The sequence below is a fragment of the Leptosomus discolor genome, chromosome 1 (assembly GCF_034619465.1).
Source record: "Leptosomus discolor isolate bLepDis1 chromosome 1, bLepDis1.hap2, whole genome shotgun sequence".
NCBI classification, from domain to species: domain Eukaryota; kingdom Metazoa; phylum Chordata; class Aves; order Leptosomiformes; family Leptosomidae; genus Leptosomus; species Leptosomus discolor.
This window is the reverse complement of record NC_141391.1, coordinates 191,572,282-191,597,715: the sequence shown is the minus strand read 5'-3', so window position 1 is coordinate 191,597,715 and position 25,434 is coordinate 191,572,282. Positions and strand designations below refer to the sequence as shown.

Here is a 25,434-nt window from a genome sequence, read left to right as displayed (position 1 = left end):
AACCCAATTTCAGTCAAGATTTTCCTCTAAATAACTCAGGTTTGTGACACAGAGTTCTATTTATCCCCGGAGCCATTTTTGAAGTGCAAAAGAAAGGAGGAAAACAGGTTAATTTCCAAGAATTTAAGGAAAGCTTCTTTATGGGGAAGAAATGTGAAAAAAAATCGTAGGAGCAATACTTTTTACATAATTTCTTTAACATTAACACGTTTACCCAGATTTTTAACTAGCAAGGAAGACTAAGAAGGCAAACACCTTATAATATCTGAGACAGTTTATTTAGCTCCTGTTGTGTAAACTACCAGAACTGGCACTGTCAGTGTATCTCCCAAGGAGCTAGCAACAGGCTGGCTTGAAATGGGGATGCCAGGCCGAGTTCCTTAAATCTCAGAAATGTCTCACTTGCTTAAAGCTCCACTCTCTGACTTTTTATTTGGGGTTTTTCACATGGGTTGGGTCACAGGTCTTAAGAGTCCTGGATGACTCACCTCTTCTAGTTGGCAGGCTTTGATGACACTCCTGTATCGGTATTCATCATAAGATACACCAAAAATTATGTTTTCTTTTATTGTTCCAGGCATGATCCAGGAGACTTGAGGTGAAAAGGATATCCTTCCACTGTGTTTAACTTTACCCTGCGAAGGTTCCAATTCTCCCATTATCAACATCAGAAGAGAAGTCTGAAAAATCATTAACACTTGGTTAATATATCAGAGATCTGTGCAACCATAAGAAATGCTAAACAAAGTGAGAGTCACTCTGCTAAGTCACTTAAATGGCACATTTGTCTTATAAAGAATGTCCCTCTAAGTGCTGATCTAGTGTAAGCTGCAATTAGTGGGTAAGATGTGTATGGTTCTGAAAGGCCTCTGAAATGAGAGGAAATTCATTCAATAAAAATTGTGCAAGTTATCTTGTAAGGAATGTATGCTGCTGCAAAAGTATATATTTTAAATTAAACTTCCAGTAATTTTACAAGGTAAAAATGTGAGTATCTGTAAGGCACACACAGACATAAGGTATTAGTATTTATGGAGAATGTTATTTGATTTTTAACATTATCAGTGACTATTCTGTGTGTTCTTTGTACAACACAATTCATGTTTACAATTTTGCTACTGTTCATAAGCCTTTTAACTGTACTGCCCTGAAAAATGCAATTTCTTTGTGTATGTGTATACAATTACTCACAACCATTCAGTGCGGTCTCAGTTTTCCTCTACAACTGTTAACTCATTTACGTGAATACATGACCTAAGTATATTTACTATTTCTCTTCATAAAAGAATTGATTGCAATTTCAGTACTGACATGTTATAATTTCGAAGTTAATCAGTAGCTTGTAGTAACCTTGTCACACATCACTGGCAACTAGATCAAAGAATAGAATTGAGAAATACAAGGAAAAATATGTTACAGATCCATTCCAGTGGTGTTCTTATCACTCATAAACAGTCAGCAAAGCTGGGACGTAACAGCCAAATACCTAAAAATCTGTCTAAATCACAGTTTCATGCTGTCAAGCCCAGAGATCCTTTGACAAGTTGTACAGTATGCGGGGGGAGTCTCATGAGATTCTTTCCATTATACCAGAATCTGACTTTTCCAAAATGCTGAGTAAGAAGTTTCTGATCTTGCAAAGGACAGCCACTTAGTATGTTTTGCACACTGGATGTTAAACTACTGTATCTTATGCCATATAACACAAATGAAAAAAAAAAAAAAGAAACCAAAACAAACCAACCAACCAAACAAAACCAACCAAACCCAACTCTATCTAATATTGAAGCAGTGTTAAAAAACTGATGTCAGGCTTCATACCTGTTATAGATAACATAAGTGTGGAGTCTGTTTCACAGGCTTGACAATTCCTGGAATATACAGTAACAGTTTCAAGCAACACGAAGGAGACTTAAATTTAGAGGGTGTAACGGAAGAAGAAATTTTTTTTCGGGGGGGGTGGTGGTGAACTTTATTTTTTGCAAATTTATAATTTATAGGTGTATTATAAGCCTTTTATTGCCTTGAAAAGTGCTCAGTGTAACGTGAATTTGTGTAACGTGAATTTTCCTCAACTTCCTAAGTAGCTGAATAAAAGAGATATACATACGTCCATCAGCACTTTCCAGTTGACATTTCTGAATTACAAGTTTCAGCTTTATCAATAGCCATCTGGGATTATCAGCAACATAGGAAAACTATTCTGTTAATTCAGAAGTATCACAGTAAAATGCACCTCAACATATCAGCTTGAGGACAACCTCATGTCCTGAGTTCCTCATTCTGTCCTATTGGTATCATTACTGAAAAATCATAGAATCATAGAATAGTTTGTGTTGGAAGGGACCTCAAAGATCACCTAGTTCCAAGCCCCCTGCCATGGCAGAGACACTTCCTACTAGACCAGGTTGCTCAAGGCTCCATCCAACCTGGCCTTGAGCACTTCCAGGGATGGAGCATCCACAACTACCTTAGGCAATCTGTTCCAGTGTCTCACCACCCTCAGGGTGAAGAACTTCTTCCTTGTATCTAGTCTAAACCTGCCCTCTCCCTGCTTCCAACTATTTCCCCTCATCCTCTCACTACATGCCCTTGTAAAAAGTCCCTTTCCAACCTTCTTGTAGGCCCCTTTCAGGTACTTGAAGGCCACTATAAGGTGTCCCTGGAGCCTTCTCTTGTCCAGGCTGAACAAGCCCAACTCTCTCAGCCTGTCCTCACAGGAAAGGTGTTCCAATCCTCTGACCATCTTGGTAGCCCTCTTCTGGACACACTTCAGCAGCTCCATGTCTTTCTTGTGTTGAGGGCTCCAGAGCTGGATGCAGTACTCCAGGTGGAGGGCAGAATAGAGGGGCAGAATCACCTCCCATGACCTGCTGGCCACACATCTTTTGATGCCGCCCAGGATGCAGTTGGCTTTTTGGGCTGCAAGTGTGCACTGTTGGCTCATGTTCATCCTATCATCCACCAGCACGCCCAAGTCCTTCTCCCCAGGACTGCTCTCAATTCACTCATTGCTCAGCCTGTATCTGTGCTTGGGATTGTCTCGACCCAGGTGCAGGACCTTACACTTGGCCTTGTTAAACTTCATGAGGTTGGCCTGGGCTCACCTCTCCAGCCTGTCCAGGTCCCTCTGGATGGCACCCCTTCCCTCCAGTGTGTCGACCTCACTACACAACTTGGTGTCATCAGCAAACTTGCTGAGGGTGCACTCGATGCCACTGTCCATGTCACCACAAAGATGTTAAACAGCACCAGTCCCAGTACCGATCCCTGAGGAACACCACTTGTGACTGGTCTCCACTCAGACATTGAGCCACTCTTTGAGTGCGACGTTCCAGCCAATTCCTTATCCATCGAGTGGTTCATCTGTCAAATCCATGTCTTTCCAATTTGGAGACCAGGATGTTGTGCAGGACAGTGTCAAAGGCTTTGCACAAGTCCAGATAGATGATATCAGTTGCTCTTCCCTTGTCAATTGATGCTGTAACTCCATCATAAAAGGCCACCAGATCTGTCAGGCAGGCTTTTCCCTTGGTGAAGCCATGTTGGTGGCCACAAATCACCTCCACATTTTCCATGTGCCATAGCAGAGCCTTCAGGAGGATCTGCTCCATGATCTTGCCAGGCACAGAGGTGAGACTGATGGGCCTGTAGTTGTCCCAGTCTTCCTTTTTTCCCTTTTTGAAAATTGGGGTGATGTTTCCCCTTTTCCAGTCAGTGGACACTTCACCAGACTGCCACGACTTCTCAAATATGATGGAAAGACTTGATCATATTGAAATTGATGGGTCCTTTGCCATTGACTCCAACAGACAAAGATTTTACCCCATGCAATCAGAGTATGTTCACCAACAATTTGTTAAACAGGAAAAGAAAAGTTGCCAAACGCATAATGAATGTTTATTTTGACTTTCATGTCTCCTCAGAAAACCCAGTGAAGATGAAAGACTCATCTAATTACTTGCTGTTCAAAGTGAATAAAAGTATCACAGTTCAACTGATTTTATATTAATGAGGTTAATCGGATGTGTTATCTGCAAACTAAATGTACTGATAACATTTTTGCGTTCTAAAATGATGACTAATCTAAACCACAACTTTTCTCAAAACCCCACCAGCTTCAGCAGCACCTCCCCAGGCTTTCACCTGGGACTCAGGGAGCCTGTCTGAGTGAGGCACTGTAGGAAGCAAAGCACAAGCGACCAGGTATACCACATGCCCAGGGCACCCATCTTGGTTACCTGGCTAATCTGTGTCAGGCTTGTCAGGGTATTGACTGTCTTGTGTTCAAATTTTTCCTTAAAATGCTAGCAAGGCAGGGAAAAAAAAAAAAAAAGTCTGCTTCCTAGCACACTGAGCCACCTGGATATCTATGCTGTGATCTCCAGTTTATTGTTTTAAGGGCAGGGATAGTCTCACCACGAGGATTAACTTCAGGTTTCAGTCTGCATTATTCCTGCAAATCTCCTTTTACTTCCTATGGAAAATAGTTTTGCCATTTAAATCTCTATTTTCTTACTAAGTCTGTGTCCTTGTACGTACAAAAAACATCCAGCAAACTCTTTCTTATATTGGCCACAGAGTAAAACTTCAAATAACTATTGACCATTTTATTGAAACTTACAGTTTATTCATAATTGTTCCTGCGGTCATCATTTTTTCAGCAAGCAGTTAACACAATATTATTCCTTAAAGTTATTAGGACTTTTGTTGAAACAACAGAAATTGAAATACCTTGCCTGCTCCAGTAGATCCAGAAACAGCTAATAGCTGTCCCTTCTCAATCTTGAAATTTATATCCTGAAGAACAGGAGAGGCATGAAGGGGAAAATTACTGAAGAAGAGATTGTCGTCAGTGTTAGGAGCTTTGCTGTTGTTGTTTTCCTGGTTTGCTTTTACAAACAGCTCTCCAATTCCCTGCAACATACACAAACGTGTATTTGTATGTACATAAAAAATAAATAAAACATGCATATGTGGACATGCAGACAATACTATGGAATTACGAAAACATACGAACTTACCTTTATAATGCTACTCTTCCTACCTATAACATATTTATTAAATTCATAAATATATTGGTTTTCATGTATGTATTGGACTTGCTCCTAAATTTGTAGATACAAACAAAATTTACCTTTTCCAAAACCGCTTTCCATGACTATACATGCCATGGCCTGATTCTGTTTTCAGGCTGGCTTATATCAGAAATAACTACTTATTACAGGCTTTAACACTTATTAAAAGGTCTCTTGCAAAGTTTCTCAGCCGTGGATAGTTTGATACCATGCATTAATTACTTGCCATATATTCCTTGCCTGCTGATAGCTGAAGCCAGTCAAAATGAAGCAGTGTAGGCTGCTCCTTTTAGAGAACACCAAGCAAATATCGGTAAAAAAGATACACTCTGTATTTTAATTTAGTTTGGGTAAAAGTACTAACCTCATCCCAAAAAGCTGTTACTTTGTCCAACTCAACCCCAGTGGTTGTTAGATTATACTCCAGGGCTTTATATTCTTTTTTCAGCAAGAAATCCTAGAAACATCATGAAAGCAGATGAGAGGACATGGTAAGGGATGACAGCCATATCACACAAAGCAGTACATACTTGCCAACACTGAGCAATAAATAATATTTCTGATGGTGTTATTGCACTGTAGTGTCTTAAAGAGAGGCATAAATATAACTTATACAATGTCTTTCAGATGCAGAAGTAAATGTTTTTGAAACAACTAATTCTTTCATTGCCAGTGAAAACTAAACCATAAATGTATTTGGTTTGGTTCTGGTTTAGAAAGAATACCTCAAGTTGGCACTTCCTTTGCTTTCAGGACTTGTATCAGAAAGCTTCACCCCTCTGACCTTAATCCTTTTCAAATAAAGCTTTGGTTTTGGAGTAAGATGTGGAAGTTCGCACTCTGGCAAACAGTGAAACAAAGCAGCTATGTGCTGCTATCTCCCTATTCCAAAACTGCAAGAGTTTAAAAGAGTTAGAATGATGTCTCTACCAACAACAACAACAACAAAGCATATAATGATCCTGGCCAGTGCTTCACAAAGAGGTGCTTATTTATGGATTCCAGAGCACCCACAGAGCTAATATCCCCAAAGACAAGCATTGGGCAAAGTGAGGGCAGTGGTACGACAACTGGGCTTGCCAGTTCTGTGACAGCACATTGGATACACTCTTCCAGAAACTTCCATTAACACCTAGGGCACCTAAGAGCAAAAGGACTGCCTAAATTGGGACCCAATAAAGCAGCCTTCTGAATGTCAAACAGAAAAGTTTATGGCTAGATATCTCATATTTTCTGCCCAGTTGAGAATCATAAAAATCCAATACCTGCTGCTTATTCTATATTAAGGTTCAGATTTCTGATTAAGATCTTTAAGTTCCATATCAGGTATTTTTAACACACTAAAAATAATGAAATCTATGATTTACCAAAAAAATCTAGAAATATGTAAAAAAAAAAATAGCCTAAGATTTCACTCCAAAATAGAATAAGAACTCTTTTCCTGAGGAGTGATTACAAAACAGTAGATAAAATAGATGGAGCTAGTGAGAATTCACCCTGATTTGACTCTGCAGATAAGCCTCTCACGCTGGTGTATGAGCCATTGATCTCAGCAGGTAAGGTAGGTAATAATTACTTGACCGGTGCCTTAATTATGTTTGCTACTTATAATGAATGAGATGCACATTTGCATAAGATGCACAATCTCCTGCTATTGTTGCCACTAATAGCTAGGAAAACAGAAGATCAGTGACCGCAACTACTGGAAGCCGTGCTATATAAAACACATACTAATTTTGTACTTCCTTTTCTGAAGGAAAAGCATCTCTTAAGCACCACAACTCACGCTATATTTTTATTCAGTTCCTTATTCTGCAATTAGAAGAAATAAATAAATGCCATTGTTTCAAAAAAAAGCAGCATGCAGGTAGCATAAGACTCCTGTGGTTATGCTGCCTGGGGAACCACATAACAATATCAAGACTTATAATGACATTTCATGGTGTGTAGTCAAAGCAATGTATAGTATATGTGGAAAGTCTGCATAAATACTGTGCACTTTTGTTGATCAACTGACAAGATAACATGCTATAAAGAATTAGCTTACGTACTTGGGAAGATTTTAGTGTATGTACCCTACCTGTATTTTGTTTATTGCTCCAATAGAGTCATACCAAGTCTGTACAGAACCAGGAAACTGCCTGGTCACTGCCATTCGAAGAACAATGCAGAAGGAAATGGTGGTAAATATTTTTCGGAGAATAATTCCTTTAATCACAGCATATGGAAGCACAGCTAAAAACACCACAAAAAAGCCTGAAAAGAAGAAGGCTGAGCTGTTGAAATATCTCACATAAGCAGCTTTTCGGGTAAGCTTCAGTTCAGTTCTGTTAAAAAAAACCAATACAAATAATTAGTAATGGATTCCACATCTTACAAATATTTTGGATGGAACTGTTGGTAAAACAATTAACTCAGAGGTTCATTCATCCTTCTTATTTTCTAGCATTGCAGTTAACAATTTTTGGACCTAAAAAATACTTGGAGCCAAATTTTGGCATCAGTGTTCAGAGATGTCAGGCAAAATAACAATGATCTATGTCATGATTTAGATACCTCATAAACAACAAGCCTCTACAACTTCTGGCACAACTGACCTTAAGCATCTAATGCTGTGGTATATGATACACTCCCAGAAGCATCATCTCATACTCATCTGGTCATCTAGATACATAACTCCCCTAGAAATAAGATAATTTGAAATGCCAGATTTGCTATTCATGATCATAAAAAAACTAAGAACAATTCACAATTCTAATACAGTGTCATGGCCTTTTGCAGAGCACCCTCCTAACAGCTTTACCCATGAAGTAAGGCATTAGTTAACCTCAGCTTGAAGAGGTGGAAGGCAGGAGGCTGCTCTCCACCTTCCTTTCTCCATAGAAGCTCAGTCTACAGAGTAGCCTACTGATCGCTGTGCAGTCAGAAATACAACTAGTGATTACTCCTAGCTGCTTTCACAATGTCCATGCATCTCACAGCAAGCTATTAAATAAAAAGAGAAATCATCCAGGGAGCGTAGTTAATTTTCCGAGTTGATAGCCCTAACTCACACTGCTGAAGCTTTTTGTTGGCTGCTCTCATTTTGACCCCGTTCACTTCACATTGCCCAGGTGTCCTGCAGCTCAGCTTTGCCAGAACAGAGGCACCTCTGCTGCAGTGAAAGAGCAATTGCTCTGCTGCAAGAGCAATTAACTGCGGCTAGAGATGGAGCTATACCCCAAGGCACCCATTCACTGGGTGAGTGCTCTAACCACTGGGATACTGAGCAGAATTTCAAAGTCACGTTGGTGACAGTAATACCTGGTGTTGCGAGGCTGAGCACCATAACCTTTATGTGTCTTCTGGTATTGAGCCAACATCCGCACGCAAAGTCCACCCAGGATTTTGGAGCTGTGTGGAACCCCCTTCCAGTTCCACACTATGCATGCATGAGACTTCCACATGCATCCAGCATCTTACTGATTTTTGTCAGCCAAAGTGTTCTTAAAAGTCCCTGACAGAAAGTCCGAGCTCAGCTGGTTTTGGAGCAGAGCATTTCTTGTTAAATCTGTATTTCATGAGAGGCCTGAAGAAAGTAGCCAGACATGCAGGTCACCGCCAGAGTAGTAGCCAATGCCCTGGAGAAAGGGCCTTCTAAGTCCCTCTAGAGCTTGTATCACATGGTGTGTGGCAGAACTGAAGAGGGATATCAAAGATTTTTGGGCTTGGTGCTCATCCAGTCCCACATAAATGCATGGGTAGAAGCTATCAAAAGGCTCCCCAGTGCTCAAGCGCATACCTGCTACTCCGAAGAGGGAGAATCAAAGCACTAACCCTTTTCAGTATGCTCCCAAGTACCAGCCACAAGCTGACCCAGCCACAAGCAAAAGTTTGCCAGAGGGGGGTCTGGCTGTGATACAGGCTTGAGAGCTCTGTAAATTAAGCACTCATTTGGGACAGGTCCTGTTGACACAACATGGGCACTTGGAAAGAGATGTAACGGACACTATGAGCCTCATATATGTATAGAGTGTAGACCAGTGTATGCCTGTTTTTGAAGTGATGCTGCAGGAATCAGTACAAATATGTGAGCTTGAGATTCTTTGCTTTATATAAAGATGTATCTTCCACTGACAAAGTATTGACACTTCAAACCTTGGACTTCACCTTCTTCAGTGCTATACTGTGATTCAGGGGAACAGTTTGGTGTTGTAGTTTTTCACTTCTCTGAACACATTCCCTATTCAGATGCCTGTTACAAACAGTTATTATCAGTACAGACTTCAGGGGGCACACAGGACCCATATTGGTCCCTCTGAAGTGTCACAGATCCCCAGAGGAGCTTGCCTGCAGCAGTCGCACCTGCAGGATGGCCAGCCCTGGCAGCTCAAGTCTGCCAGAATAAGGGCACAGGTCTATCTAGTTCATTAGACTTGATTAAACTGGGTTGCATCAGAAAATGCCAGCATGCAGAAGCAGTTTGTTAATGACTGAGTTATAATGCACTGTTGCTAAAATACAGGCAGGCTTCATGCATAAGGTCTCCTCTCCTACCAGCTTAACGAGACACCTAACTGGGAGGCCCTGCAGAGCTGGCTCAGCAAGCAAAACTCAACTGAAACTGACATTCCTGAGTTGACCTGCTCTGGTGATGTCTTCACCAACTGACACTAAGTGTTGGATCACTCAAAAAAATACAGTATTTTGGTGCAGAGAAGTAGAAGAGACATACTTTGACCTTGGAATATTGCTAGAATTCTTATATTTTAACAATCCATGCAGAATATAATAAAAATTTATTTCCAGCATTACAAAACTCATTATAAATTATTGTAGAAAATACAGATCATAAAAATGACAGTCCTTTTTCCAGGTTTCTGTGACCATTTTGTGGACTAAAATTTATTTAATTCATTTCTACAGGATTTGCTCACAAGTTGTCTCGAATTTCCTAAAAGCAATGCATGTGACTAGGGACACTAGGGGAATCCTAACCTGGTTCCATCCTCGAGCTGGAACTCCTGGCCTGGATTCAGACTGAGTTTTCCCTGATCGCTTTCAGTAAATCATTAAAAATTTCAAGATCTTCCTTATTCTAAAGGTAAAGAACACTTCACTTTCCCTTCATTGTCTTTCAGAAAGCAGCTGAACAAGAAGGTGTTTGTGTAATAATATCGTTTCATCTCTTTTATTTACAAGATAATGTGACACTTATTTCTTTTATTTTCCCAATCACACACCTGGCACAGAATTTTAAATCTCTGTAAAGGACTAAACAAACACACGGCAGAGCTCTAGTGCAGTATCACCCATCAATCAATATGTCACCACTTCTCCCCTCCCCCAGGACTCCCTGTTGGTAACAAAGACCTCCTTCCCATAGCTCTAGCTAACTAGGTTAGCTCTTTTACCTCCTTTCTGCTTCAGGTCTGGTAGTTCCAGTTCAATTTTGATATTAATTGAAGAGAGAAGCATTATACAAGCTATCTACAGATACTAAATGTTAATGCAGTTGCAGAGGATGAATACATGAAGCTGCACTACTTTAATCTTTTCACAGATTGCACGTAACGTTTAAAACCAGCTTTATTGCATTTCTCAGAAAATGGCTGCGGAGGACTCATACTATTTCCTTCAACACAGAATAGGAAAGGCTGTAAAGCTTTAAGTAACCATCACAAAAGGGCTTTTTATTGTCAGATGAGGATAGGGTTGGCCAGAAACAAACACAGACACCACAATTGTTTTACCTGCGCAAACTCACCACTGAAATATCAGTATAACAAATGAGGAAGCAAATTAAAAAAAAATTAAAAAATTCTCACCTCCATAGTGAACTTCACAAATTGGCAAAAAAGCCAAGCCGCAGTGTGGGAATGCATAGTTAGTTTATGGAGGATTCATATTTGTGTGCTTTACTTCTTATCTAACAAGACCACAGGTGGCGTATGTAGCCACCTAATTTATTTTTTCTGAGCACACAAAAAATTTGACTAACAAACGAGAACACTTACTCACGGATGCTTTCAATCATTTTTTCCATTGCATCTTCCCAACAATAGGCTTTAACCGACTGTATATTTTCAATTATTTCTGAGGTGATGACAAGTCTCTCATTGATCTTCCCTGCCCTCTTATTCCTACAAAGCAGAAAGGCAGTAGGTCAATCTTCATCTTTTTCATCCTGTATAGTTAGTTTGTATCCCACTATATCTTATGAAAACACTTTTCCCTATATGCCTATGTTTAGAATGTTTATTTTAACAATATTATTATGAAGAATGTGAAAGGAATTATTAGAAATCTAGTAATTGTTTTACTAAGGAGAAAATATAAACTCTAAAAAGAATAAAACAAGTCACTAACAAGGAGTTTTAATTCTACAAAGCATTATCCCTATTTACTGCATGTTAGAGCTTTCATTCTGTTAAGCTGAGACAGTTGCTGCTAAATAATAAAGGCTTGTCTGTGACTTTCTCAACACAGCCAACACTCTTTGGACTCCTCTTTTATAACAATGTCATAACTAAAGATTCTTAATCAAGTGGTATAAACATCTTAAACCAATGTGTTTCAGGAAAATCTATTGAAATATTTTAAAATATCTCGTCACCTGTATTTCATCATCATCTGTCCCAGCCAGGCTTGGAAAAAGGCTAGGACTATTAGAAGAGCAAGTCCAGAAAATGCAGAAGCTTCTAACATATCCCAGAGCAGTCCCATCAGCAGTGCCACTTGTAAAGGTGCAATCCACACAAAATGAGCCAGAGCAAGACCCTGCAGAAGCCCGCAGCAGAAAATAATACAAGTTACATGTGTGCTCTGAAAACTACATGAAAAGGAAGAAGTCATTAAAGTGACACTTTGAAAAATGTAATGAAGAATGGTTCGAATATTTCCAGTAGTAAAACAAGTTTATAAAGGAGGATTTGTGATCCTGAGCACATAGCATTCTGGGTGTTGATTATGATGACAGTGCAGCAATAAATATACATTCCACACTTAAACACCTAAACTTCGATTTTTGTAAGGCAAAGTTCAGTCTGCAATTGTCTCTTCGCTATGTATACGCACAAGGAAAAATCCCAGCTTTGTAAAAGTAAACACAATTCACTATCAATGCTGGCTTTTTCAACCACTGCAAGATGAGAAAAATACACAGAAGAATCTTCAGGGAGGCAAATATTACTTTGGTGAAGAGACTGTTGTGTGAACACAACTAATTCAAAACAGATTGCTGCCTAATTCAGTTGTGTTCCTTCACATTGAGGAGGTTTTGGATTGAATCCTGTCATCAGGCTGCACAGAGATCTCTGTTACTGCAGCTACACTGCTGCAATGATAGGACACTTGTCCAAGCTTGTTCAGAGCCAGCTGACATTGCTGTATACAGTAATGTAGTGCCCAAAGCAAAGACACCCTACAGTTCCAGCCATGCGTCTACAGTCTCTCTGACCTCGCTTGTTTCATAGAAAGCAAACCTCGTACTACAAATGCGCCAATTAAACACAGCTGAACAGAAGTTCATAGAGTTTCCAGTCCCCAAAGCCATTAGCAGGGATTTACTTCTGTGTATTTAACAAAAGAGAAGTTTTACAAGAGACTCTGGAAGTATTGTCTAAGACAGATGTGTTGGGAATGATTCCTAATAAGGTCTTACATCAACACTTCTTCACTTTTAGGAGAGTGGGTAACAGTAGCAACAGGATGCTGAACATCACTGCTTGTTCGAATGGACAGGATCACCCCAGTAAAAAGGTGCAGTGGTCACGAAAAGAGGATGGAAGGATAGAACCAGGAAGTTCTGACCTCTGTGAAACCAGCTGTGTAACCCAGAGGTTTCCTGACAGGTTCTCACTGGACTGTAGAACAAGAATGTTTTTATGGTATACCTGGTTTTTAGGTTTCCTCTACTAATCAGCATAGGAGATAAAGAATGTCCTAAGTATCAGAACAAGCATTTCCATGACCACATGCCAGCACATTTTCTTAAGGTAGTGATTCATTTTATATCTACAATGAGGGCAGTTTGTCATTTATGCTCCTTCCTTCCTTAATATTTGTCATGAACAGCTTGAAGTATTGCATTTGTATTTGATGGATCACCCACTGGATTAAACAACTGATGACGTACCTCATCAAATTTGTTCAGATTGTTGGAAAGAAGACTAACCAATTGTCCAGTACTTATTTTATCTAGAACTCTGCTTGACAGTTTTAAGATCTGTAAAAGAAAACAAAGCCATAGACAGATGGCCATATAACTCATCCCCATAAAACAGAATAAACACAGAGAGAAATAATAAGCAATGGTACAGTAGTATAAATAACAATTCACTTATCTGCTTATGCTATAAAGAAAGTCTCATTAAACTTGTTATTTATGTCACTTGAATTTAATGTAGCCATTAAATTGCTTTACAAATATTGATTTATTGACATAGCCCTTGCTTTCTGTTGAATATTTTATATAGATATATATGCAAATGCAAGTTTTAATTAGGCATGCATGCTGTGTGCTGCTGTGCATCCTCAAAAATCTCCTACTGTGCCTATCTTGACAAATATTTTTGAAAGATGTTTTCACAGTGAGCTTTATACTAGAGTAATTGACGTGTTTGTTTAAATTAGCTGCTTTTGGTATTGGTAAAACCAAATACCTTTTTAAATCTTTGGATTTGTGAACATGTGATGCATCAGTACCTGTTGATTCTTCATGCTACAGAGATCTCACACAGTATCATTCAAACTCAATCCCTTCTATGTTATATTTATTGTTTAAATCTTCGCCTCTAATCCTCTTTTGAAAATATGCTTTGGCCACCAGCATGTGTTATTCTTCCTTTGCAACACACATGCATAACAGGAGCACAGTGGTAGAACAATTAAGGCATCTCACCACATATCCAGCAAGTCTGAACTCACACAGAGGCTGACTTCAGTCAAACCAGCTTGTAGATGAGCTTTGGACTTAGGAAACGGAGAGCTGTCAGAAACTCATGTTAGCCACATTATTCTTTTGTGTACTTTGTGTACCTTGACTCACAAAACTATCAATCTTTCAACAAACTGGGCCAAATGTTACGTAGGCTACAGACAGAGGTTTGGCTTTGAGTGTAAATGAAACAATACCTTCTTATAAATCAAGCTAAACATAGCTATCCTCATTTGCATTCCTATGTGATGAAGACCAAATATAGCAGGGTGCATGAGTAGCGTTCTCACAAGGAAGAGAAGGCACAAGCCAATGCCTAGGTAGTAAGCTATGGATCTTTCGTCAGAGTTGTCTGGATCATAGGAAGCTATTATTCTTCCCAGCAGAAGAGGTTGCACAGATTTGGTGACTTCCTGAAGATGGAAATGAGAAAAACAATTTTGGTCAGTAGTTTGTTCATTTTTTCAAAATGGTTAACGTTTTAATTTCAAGTCCTGCCAACTGAGATGTACAGCTTTATATCTTAAAAGAAGAAGCCAGGTCTCTCTGCTGTGTAAACCACAGAAAGTTGCAGCAACTGCACAGAACAGACAACTCACGGCTGTCTTCATCTGTGATGCTTCTGCAACTCCACCAAAGCAAATCTAGTTTTTAAATACCGTTTGATCATTTTCTACAAAAGTGAAAATGGAGATGAGCTTCCATGTTTACTTTTCAGAGTTGTAATGGATTAGCCACATCATATGACTGAATCCAGTTTAGCAGGCTAGATCTCTGTTTTGGCCCCTAGGGAACAGTTCTCACTGCATTTTACTGGACTTATAGAACACAGGAAGACTCAGAGCTTCTGAAATTAATATCACCAAAACAAAACAGTGAGGATATAGCTAAAACATAAAGTACATGGAAACAGCAACAAAATAAAAGTATAAACAATTTGAGTCATCCTACTCAACAGTTCTAGACATTGTATCCAGAGTTGTAAAAAAAGCAGTATGAGACGGTGTAAATGGTTTAATAAGAGTCATAAGAGTCCCAGAGAGAAACCAGTCCCTCCTGCACTAGCAGCCCCAGCTCTTCCCACCCCAGGATGAGCAACATGGTAGAGAACCAGAGTAGGAGAGGAAAAAGGTGATATCAAACTGCTAAACTGTAAGGCATCTACATGATCTGCTGTAGCCCCAACTTTACCTTAGCAACCCCACTAGCATTATCTCACCTTTGCCTTCCATTTCCCTTCATGCCCCCATCGTTCTCACACTTTCACGCCTATAACCTCATCCTTTTCTATCTCTGCCTCTTTCCCCTCTTTTCTTTCCCAAGAACTGCAAAAGCCATCAGTGTGCTGCAATCTAATGATTTGCTTCACCTTCTGCATGAGCTTCTGAAGGGTACAAAGTATGTATGTGCTCCTTTGCTTCTTTGTTATATTCAGTGTAAAAATACTTAGTGCTAAGAACTTTTATGCATATTTCCTTATCCTCCTTTCTCCTCTGTCTCAGCAGAAAGCATCTGATACTTCAAAAATAGCAAGAAACTATTGAATTCTTTTTTTGTACTGATGTGTTAAATTTTGCCAAAAATTTATTAGCACTGCCTTCCAGCAGAAAACCACATAGACCACCATACAGAGACTGAGAGAGAAGGGAACTAGTGAAGTTCAGCTGTAATGAATGTTTTACAGTGATAAATAGATTGGGAAAATCCCCTTCTCGTTTGAGTTCCTGTTGGTCTCTTACACAAGAGCAATCCCAAGTACTTCTACAACCTATACTGTAACCCCTTTTGAATGTCACTGTTGGTGGAGCTGATAATCATCATTCACTTTTTCCACAGAAGTGACAAAATTTTACATCATCTCAAATAGCATACCTGTGCTACGCGCTGCATTTCCCAAATTAAACACCACTCTGCCCCAACACAAATGCTGTAAACCTGGAGGCAGCTTTGACAACGATTTCAGTGTTACTGGTAGGCAAAGGGAGGAGTGTTTATTAAAACACACATGACCCAAGGCAGCTGTGCTTAGACCATATGCATCGCAAAGCAGAAAACCGAAACTCACCAAAACTCACAAAATACAAAACAGTCACCTCTCAAGGACAATGCGGTGCTTTCATACTCTCAGAGATTCCAAGATAAGCTTTTATATATAGGTTTAAAATAGCAAGACTTTTTTTTTTTTTGTATTTACTCTTATTCTAGTGAAAGTGCCACGCTCTTCTGCTGTGTTTGTTGTGACTATAAAGGTATTGCATACACGTCTAGCTCACTGGAAGAAAAGGTGATTTACAGACTAAGGGTAGAATAATGGCTGGCAATAAGCCAAATCATTTGCTATCTCATGGGGCACAAAAATCCACTGGTTTACAGTGGAGATTTATCAGCTTACTTACTGAAGGTATTATTATCTAGTCTACATACAAATGAAAGCAGAACTACCTGGTTTTCATTTTTCCTTTTGTAAACTTCAAATTACCCACTGATTCAAATACAGATAAATAAACTGATGAGAATGACTTGCCTAAAAAAAAGGAATGGGATTTGTGCACCTGACAGCAACTGCAGTTTTCTAGAGTCATGTTTTTCCTTCTTCTGTCCTTGCTCTTCCCTCTGCATTCATCATAGGCCACTGAGAAACTCAGAAACATCCCCCTCATAGAAATTTTCATTAAAAGAGCAAAGATATGAAGAGAAATAGGAGTGTGACACAAGATACCGTGCTAATCTGACCTGGTATGGCTATTCTTATGCAATGACAACTTTTACATTGTGTGTATCCCTCCATATGCTCAATCACTCTGCATTTGAAGACAATAATGCACATCTCTGTTTTGGCATATGCCCAAGAAGTGCTTCAGGACTTTCATATCCCTCCCTGCCTCCCCACTCACACCCATGACCTATATGCAAGAACCTCAGGAAATCCTCATTAGGGTCCTTTGGGATATGATACTAAAACCATTTCTAAATTAATGTTAGCAGCTGCTGTGCCTGAGTGGAAATATACATGAATATAAGATGTATATAAGAGAAAAATGTAAGTAGAATCAAACTGATCCTCACAGCAAAGTATCCAATTTGTTAGCCAGTACCATGCTAAAAAGCAAGATTTTTGTTTCACCGCCATACAACCTTTTCTTTAAGTGGCAAGACACGTCTGCTGATGAGGTGAAGCGTGGAAGCTGTTTCAAACAGCAGGGTAGCAGATACATTAAGCACAGTACCTCAACGTGCCTAACACAACACTATTTATGAGGGAGTCGTAGTACTCTAGGGGGCCAGAGTGCAAGTGTCCACCCTGCAATAACATCATCACCTACAGCGCGTGAGGGGAAAGGGAGAGACAGAAAAACTACTAGACCTAATGAGAGCAAAGCTGTGATGCCAGTTGCAACGACAACTACACAAACAGCAGGGATGTCAGCAGAGTTTCAACCACACTCCAAGAAAGGTGCCGTGAAAACAGCTCAGGGGTTAGACAAAAGAGGAGCTGAAAGGAAAGTGAAGTTCAAAAGAATGCACAACTTGGTTGCACCTATGCCAATACGGTACAACATCCTGTCCCCATTCAAATTAATGGCAAAGCTCCCATTAATTTCCGTGAGCAGGGTCTGAAAAGAATACCAGCAGCTTTCGCAGCAAGCTTTTCCTCTTACAGCTTTCAATAAAATGAAGACTAATGATAACAGAATCAAGGGCTTAAACTAAGATTTGATCTTTCCATGTTCATTGTGAAAGACGCAGATTTTGTTTCCTATGCACTGAATTCCACATGTCTGCAATTTCGCAAAGATATGAAGAAGAAAAAAAAAAAAACAAAAAAAAAAAAACAAAGAAAGAATATGGTTTGAAAATCCTGCAGTCCTGTTCTGTCCTCACCTGGTCTAAAATTGTACTCCATTAAAAGAGTCCACACAGAGAAACCAACCCTGCACAGTCCTACATGTGCATGCCCACACACACTTCACTTGCCTGTACTCTGCAAAAGGAAGTTACCCTCAAAACTGCCTGCAAAAGCCCTCAGACACTGCTCAACTTTTAACAGGAATACGTTACTGTGCAAGTTTTGGCTGGCAGACTCTGCAGGAATACCTATTACTGTGGCTAAATTTGTAGAACTGCGGGCTGCTTTTTAAAATACAAACCTGACGTGAATTAGGAGTTGCTGGCTTGGTGAGGAAAAAGGTTGAAAAGGCAGTAATGGGATGGCAGGAGCAAATAAAAGACAGAACTGGGTAGCAGTCCACAAAGAATGGGTCTTGTCCCAGAGAAGAGTCACCAAACAAGATGAAAGAGTATACAGAAGGGTTATTACACAGCCCCTTAGGTAGCAAAAAGCCCTGTCCTAGATGGCCAACTGCCTACCCAGACAAATACAAACAATTGACTCATCAGCTTCCATTCTAGCCACATTGCCTCCTGCCAGCCCTGAACAACACTCAAATAGCCAGAGAGTAGCCCAGGGTTTGGTGCAGAAGAGCCCTCCAGAGTGAGCACAGACAGCACTGTAACCATCATCTCTCCTTTCTCCTCGTGCAGCCCTTGTGTATGGAGGGGGAAAGCACAGCCTATCTCTTTGAACCAGATCTGCAGCAGTGGTGACTTCAGACTGAGGTAAGTGACAGTGAGAGGAGACCTGAGGCTCTTCACTAGTGACAAGAGTCCAGCAAGTTGGAGACACTTGAACTGGGAGAGAACAAAGTTGGCTTGGGAGCAAATTCTTTGATTTGCCTATTTTTAATCAGAATTTGTATACACACACATGTGAATGTATCCATCCATGAGAAAGAAGCAAAAAGATAACATGTTATCATGTAACAGTATTCTATGTATTCTTTTTAAAATCAAGCCTTGGTGCTGAGAAATTTCAGAGTTATTCTTTATCAGATACACTTGGGGGACAGTCTAAATGCGACCGCAAAAGATTAAGGCCTATCACGGTTTTTTTTATTTTGAATCCATGAAGCAGCATGACAGACTGAGGTACATCCCAATTTTTGTATAGACTAAAAAGACCATGAATGCTGCCTTTTAAGTGAAGAAATTCCCATTTTCTTTAGAGAATTTCTTCCTCTTTCTTTAGACCATTTTATTTTGTGACTTTCTGGTTCTCCTACTGATACTCCTGGACATGGTGTTACAAGAGCAGTCAGTTTTTCCATAATTCTTAGGGGAAAATCTAATCTGAAGTGAAATTGTGGTCTGTTATTACTTATCCAAATCAACAGTGATCTACACCAGAACATTCACATCATTAACAGTCCAAATTAATACACTTAGGAATATTTTACAGGATTTTCATCCCAGGACCCTAAATAAATTTACCTATTTTGTAACGTGCAAGATCAGCCAGTCTTTCACACAGCCATGTAAACAGGAGGGATTCCATGGAAGTTTATTGGAGTGAAACCATTCCAGCATAAAACTAGCAGAAGTCAGGCCGTAAATTTGATGCTTAACCTGAAAAATGCTCTTTGACCTGAAATGCTGCCTGATGCATTAAAACTTTTCACCCTTGAAAAGTTTTCTTTTAATGCTGAAAGTCTGCATGTAGTTAAGGACTTCTGTTTTGGTTTTCAGGATACTCTTATTTATGTCTCAAGGTGGTTTTATATAAAATTATTGAGGGTATAGGTGTTGGTGTGGTTTCCCTTAGCATACACCTGGCACAGCTGCCATAGAGCAGATTATGATCTTTCCTCATCTACCTACTAGAAGATCTACCTAGCTTGAAATTTCCCTTCTACAGAGGAATCAGTAGCAAGTTCATGGGCATGATGACAACTCTCCACACTACTTTCCCCCTCCTGCCTGGGAGAGGGGTCATTCCAATGGGCATGAAGGTTTGCATGTCTATAACTCTGCTATTATTTTAGAAGAGTTCCCTGGGATACTCAACAGAAAGCCAGAAGAAAAGAGAAGTTTGGTTTTATAGCAAGCAATGTGAACTTCAGAGACATTTGTGGGCTCTTTTCCACGGATACCCCTTACACTCTTCTTCTGCCCAATCCACGATCTTGAAAATACAGCTAAACTAGACCACATTCAACACTAACACCAGTGGAAACAGTTCCTTTCTGCATCAGCCTTCCAAAAACAATAAAAAACTGGACTAAAGATCCATCTGACATCTGAAAACCCTATCTGAGCACATCTGACCATTTTGGGCTACTTGGGGTATTATAGCTTCAGTTTCTGATACCACAGTATTTTGAATATAGAAGCATGGAGTGTAATATCTCACTTTTACTACTAAATTGCAGAAACTTGAAAAATAACATAGATATTTAATGTGCATATTAGTTAAGAGTAATTTTCAAATTTATGGTCTGACTATCCAACATACCCAGTGAGATGCCACTAACAATAAACTATTTTCACAGCTCCTAACCCCAGTGATAGGATTGTCAAACAGGCAGCCTTTGGTAACTCAAGGTAATCCTAACTAACTTGCTGGAAAGGTGGTAAACATGATCAGTTCAGACTTTCACATTAAGCTCCTGATCACACACTTTGGAGCACTAACAGCATCACGATGCAAGGACATTTCACGTGGTTACTTATGCAGAATTTTTACCACTAATGAAGACAACTTGTCTATTGCATACATAAACCTGAATAAAGCATTGAATTATGAAACTGGTTGTTAGCCACATTGACAAAATTGGCCAAATCATGTGAAATTGCACTGTCATCTGTTTTAAGGGTAGAAAATTCTTTAGAAATTTCTTAAAAACTGTAACATAACCACTTTAGTTCAGCAGTGATGCAAAAATTTAGGTGCTCTACCTGTACTTGGAGAAGCATATGCCAGCACCTAGCACTACATACATTTCAAATTTATTAATATGTATGTTTTAAAGATATTAAGACACTATCAGAAAATACTTTTTTTTTTTTAAGGTCTCTTGAGTATCTCTCTGTCATCTTTATAAGCAATACACAGAGCATACTTTGCTAGCTATCCACAGGATTCTGTATTAATTTAGCAATCCCTAAGATTCAGATCTATTTATGGAACATCAACAGTTTACCGAGGAGAAGAACGAAGCTTACCCCTAAATACAACATTATTCCATAGAACATAAATTTCCAGAAAAAGCATCGTCGAAGAGCATTAATAAGTTTGGGTTTTTTCTTTGAAGTTGCCAGCTCTCTGTCCCACTCTCTGAAAAGGAATGAAAAAACAAGACCGTTAAGTTGCGTGAGCAAATATATGTGTCTATGGCTCTGACATACTTTAATTCACTCAAGTATATCCAAGGAGATTTAGCTAAGGTGACTAATGAAAGAAAGCTTTGCAGAGACCCCAAAGACCTGGCCTTCATTGACTTGATAGATCAATAAAAGTTCAAACCTAGTTCAGCCACATATTTGGCAGTTTTAAATACTCAGCCATACATCACCCTGCAGGGAATTAATTCATGAAAAGGTCACATTGTATGTTTCAGAGAAACCTGCTGTACTTAAGACCAAAGCACAAATAATAGGGGGGAAAAAAAACGTTTTGGAGCTCTTCCAGTCTGCAAAAAAGAAAATGCCAACAAAGCATCAAAAATGTCACTTTTCTACTTCACAGCATTATTTTTAACCTCTGTTGCTGGGACAATAATTTTCTTTTAGATAATAAATTTCTGATCAGAAGCAATGCTATCTACGGAAAGCATATGTTTACTCAAATTTCAATTTAATTCACAGATTAAAGCACTCCTAAGAATTTACACAGCTAACTCTTTTCTCCATTTTTGAACAGAATATTAAATAACAAGAATATTCCATTCATAAACTATCAAAATGCATTAAGCATGCCAATGTTCTCACTACTTTCCACCAGTTTTGAATACTTATGTCACACTGCAATCAAGTTTAATTGGATTGCCACAACAGTGCAGACATGAACTGCCCTAGCACACCAGGAAAAGCTACACCGGAGGCTAGGGGAGAAGGACCTGATTTCAGCACTTGTATCTGTAAGAGTTAGTCCCAAGCATTGCACAGTTTCTGAATCAGGTCCCACTGAAATAGGGTAGAGAAGAGAGGAAGCCTAAATGAGGAAAGTCAGGGTAGGATTTCTGCAGAAGCAATTAGTCTTTCAATAGTGGTATCAAAGGAAAATAAGAATGTTACTTAGTTGAAGAAAAAATTAAAGCAAGGTTTTACAAGGATATTTTGGGGAGAGAGAACAGCAGAATAGGGAACTAACGTTGAAACTGTGAGTCAAGCCTCACTAGTCAATGGACAGATGTCACAGGTACCTGTATACAGCAATATAGAGCATCTAGGTGATATACCTGCACCAGCGATCCCAGTCAGCTCCAAAGGACAACTGTGTGATGAACGAGGACACACTTGAGCCAGTCAATGGGTGCAGCCAGCTGGTACCCAATGCTATTTAAACATTTTATCCAACAGCTTTTTAACGAAAATTGTAGTGTGATTCCTGAAACAATGCTATTTCATTAATCCTTCATACCTTTCTAGTTTTTCAGAAAGATTATCGGCAGAGTCCGCAGAAGGGATTTGATAAATATCTGACAGCTCCAACCGTCGTCTGTAACCTTTTTTCAAAATTGGTTTTGTCCATCTAAGCAGAAAAAAAAAAAATTTAAAAATCACCAGTTTCTGAGGTTAATCCTGGAGTTGCGTTGTCTTATGCTGAATATTTCGTCCTCGGCACCCAAGTATATCGATGTGCACGCACACACACAATATGACATAATATAGTGCAGCTCTGCAATATACATACAAAACTATATTGACATACATAATATTAAAAGAATAACTGCAAAACTGTTGCATTTTATCAGTTTTGGGGTGGGATCATGCCCCAAACTTCCTATTCAGTCAGTAGCAGACAAAACAGGGGATTGATACCTTTGTACTCTATTTCCAAAGATGTGCTGTGTCCATACAAATGAATAATAAATCAGAACTACAGTAAATGGGATGTATAAGTTTCACTTCTGTAAGACAGAAAATCTTAAAACAGCTTGAGTGTTCCTTTGACAGTTTACATTGCAGTATGCACTTAACAACACACTAGATGGTTCACAGGACTCCTCGTAAGATCTTCATTGTGGCCATCATATGTAAACATTTTGCATTTCTTTTTTCATATGTCATGTTTAAAAATTTAATACCAATTTAAGAGCATGCTGAATCAAATCAAAGCAGGAAAAAACTCCAGAATTGCTACTCTATAGAGAAAATCTTAATAAGCCGTTACTAATTTTATCGAACAATTCAGTTCCTGAAAAGCCTATGGATCCTTGAGTGCCAACTCATACAAAATTTTACAGCCAGTTCTGCTTAGAAATCTTTTTGAAAGCACAGGACTAAAACAAAACATGAATAAGTAACCATAACAAATAATGGTGTATTTTGAAACTATATGAGTTTCTGCTTTACTGCTACTGTTAAAAAAATATATCCTTAAGAACATTAAATGCCTGTGAAAGAAGTTGCTTGTGGTTGATTGCTGTCATGCTTCCATATGAATACACAGTTTGCAAAAAAAAAAACCCACAAAATACAACCCTGCATGACTTATGATTATGATAAAAGTTATGATCTGCACAACCTCAATCATTTCAGAGTTTTTTCTTTTAAATTGTCTTTATAGACAACAGTTAACAAAATTGCAAAAGAAATGCAATAGTGTTTCCCATGGTCACTTAGAAAATACAAACAGCTTATTGGAGATGCTTACCTGTATGCCCATCAGAACCTGTATCATACACACAAAGTAATCCACATTCTCAATTGCAGCCTCTGATGGTGCAGAGAGGTTGATACAAAGGTAAAAGTCCATCATTAGACACTACACGAGTGCAGAAAGACCTTAGCACAAGAGCCCAAGCCTATTTGTGTGCAACTGTGTGCACACACATGCACATTCCAACATTTACTTTAATGAAGTTATGAATCGTATGAGGTACCAGTCTATAATCCCCATAACTCAGTAAAGAACAAAGATATTTTCTAAGTGAACAGTTATATCGCATCCACTGCAAAGAGAATGTGTTCTAAGAAATTAGAAGATTATGCTTCATTTCCACAACCATACTACGGCTTCAGATGGGCTTTAGGTCAGTCTGTGCACCACTGTAGCTGGGAAATAACACATGATTCGTGGTCTGTTACAGCAAGGCAGCTGGGAGAGTCCACTTTGGAGAGTCATTGGTAAAACTTCCATAAACTTTACAACTACTGGAAACAGGAGCCAATGTTTTCAGGGATGTAATAAGATGGATTAGAAGAAACCTTCTGAATTTAAAATAATACTGTTACATGTAAGTCTTTCGTGGTCACTGCAAATGATGATAAATCAGGCATTGATTTGTATTTTGCCAGCTCCTGATGGCAGAAAGGACCAGTCGCTTTTGGCTTTGTGCATGTCTTGTGGAGAAATGGCTAACCCTTGTCCTTCAGGGAGAGAAACTCTCATGGACTGGCTTCACCAGAAGTTCTGTATACACAGATATTTTGGCAATGATAAAATACACAGATATTTTGGCAATGATAAAATACACAGATATTTTGGCAATGATAAAATGAATACAAGTTATGGGATGCTAAACCATTACTGCAGCTAATGCAAGTAACTGCTTCCTAAGCAACCTCTTTAATTCCCAATACCGTAGCTAAGTAATAACGTTGCTCAGCCCCTTAATAATGCTTTGAGACTGCAATAAGCAATTCCCAACCTGTCTTGACAAAAGAGAAATGCTTGACGGTTTCAGAGTTCCTATGTTTTGGGAAAACATTTTTCATTGCACTGTTTCCTTTCACACATTTGATTTTATTTATACTTTTGATTAGCACCTACCCTGGCATTTTGCCAGCGCCTGAAGTAACAAAACATGACTGCATTTAGAAAGTGAGCAGAGTGGTTGTTTTATCACTTGGGGAAGGCAATATGCTTAGCAGATCTATTGTACTCCCAGAAATGCCTCTTTGTTCTACTTGATGCTTAACCCGGTGCACTTACCAGTGCCACCTAAATTATGTGGTTCCTAAACCATCCTCCTCTCCCAAGTCAACAAGTTTGATATAGACTTAGCGCAGCCCTTGTCCTCATCTCTCTGCTCGTCAGGGTAGCTGCAACTATGCTAAATTAATTCCTCCAGCCAGCTAAAGGAGTGGTGCTGCCACCTTCCCCTGGGGACCACCTAGTCCACAGCCAGGTTCCTACTGCAGGCTGCTGGCAGGGCTTGCGCAGAGACGTTCATCTCCCAGCTGCCCTGGCCTTGCTCGGAAGTCCCACCCTAACTAGCTCTGGCCAATTTGCAAGCTGTGCCAAGTGGCTTCGGGTTAGAGTGGTAATCGTGGGAGGAGCTGGCCTGTCACGTGCTATTTGTCTCAAGGTAGATTTTCATCAGCTGCTTGGGTTGTGCTGTCAAAAACTGTGGGAGACAGTATATATTTTAGTAAAAG

The 25,434-nt window shown here is 39.4% G+C and overlaps 1 protein-coding gene across 1 annotated transcript in view; it reads right to left on the bottom strand.

The window, feature by feature from the left end:
* The window catches only part of CFTR (CF transmembrane conductance regulator), a 91,359-nt gene that overhangs the window by 55,736 nt on the left and 10,189 nt on the right, over nucleotides 1-25,434 (bottom strand). The window contains exons 2-11 of the mRNA XM_086473119.1: nucleotides 22,472-22,582; nucleotides 21,055-21,166; nucleotides 14,193-14,408; nucleotides 13,195-13,284; nucleotides 11,674-11,837; nucleotides 11,075-11,200; nucleotides 7,159-7,405; nucleotides 5,443-5,535; nucleotides 4,735-4,917; nucleotides 489-680 (exon numbers count right to left, since the gene is read on the bottom strand). Coding sequence (XP_086329245.1) covers nucleotides 489-680; nucleotides 4,735-4,917; nucleotides 5,443-5,535; nucleotides 7,159-7,405; nucleotides 11,075-11,200; nucleotides 11,674-11,837; nucleotides 13,195-13,284; nucleotides 14,193-14,408; nucleotides 21,055-21,166; nucleotides 22,472-22,582 — 1,534 coding nt within the window. The remainder of the gene's footprint in view (nucleotides 1-488; nucleotides 681-4,734; nucleotides 4,918-5,442; nucleotides 5,536-7,158; nucleotides 7,406-11,074; nucleotides 11,201-11,673; nucleotides 11,838-13,194; nucleotides 13,285-14,192; nucleotides 14,409-21,054; nucleotides 21,167-22,471; nucleotides 22,583-25,434) is intronic.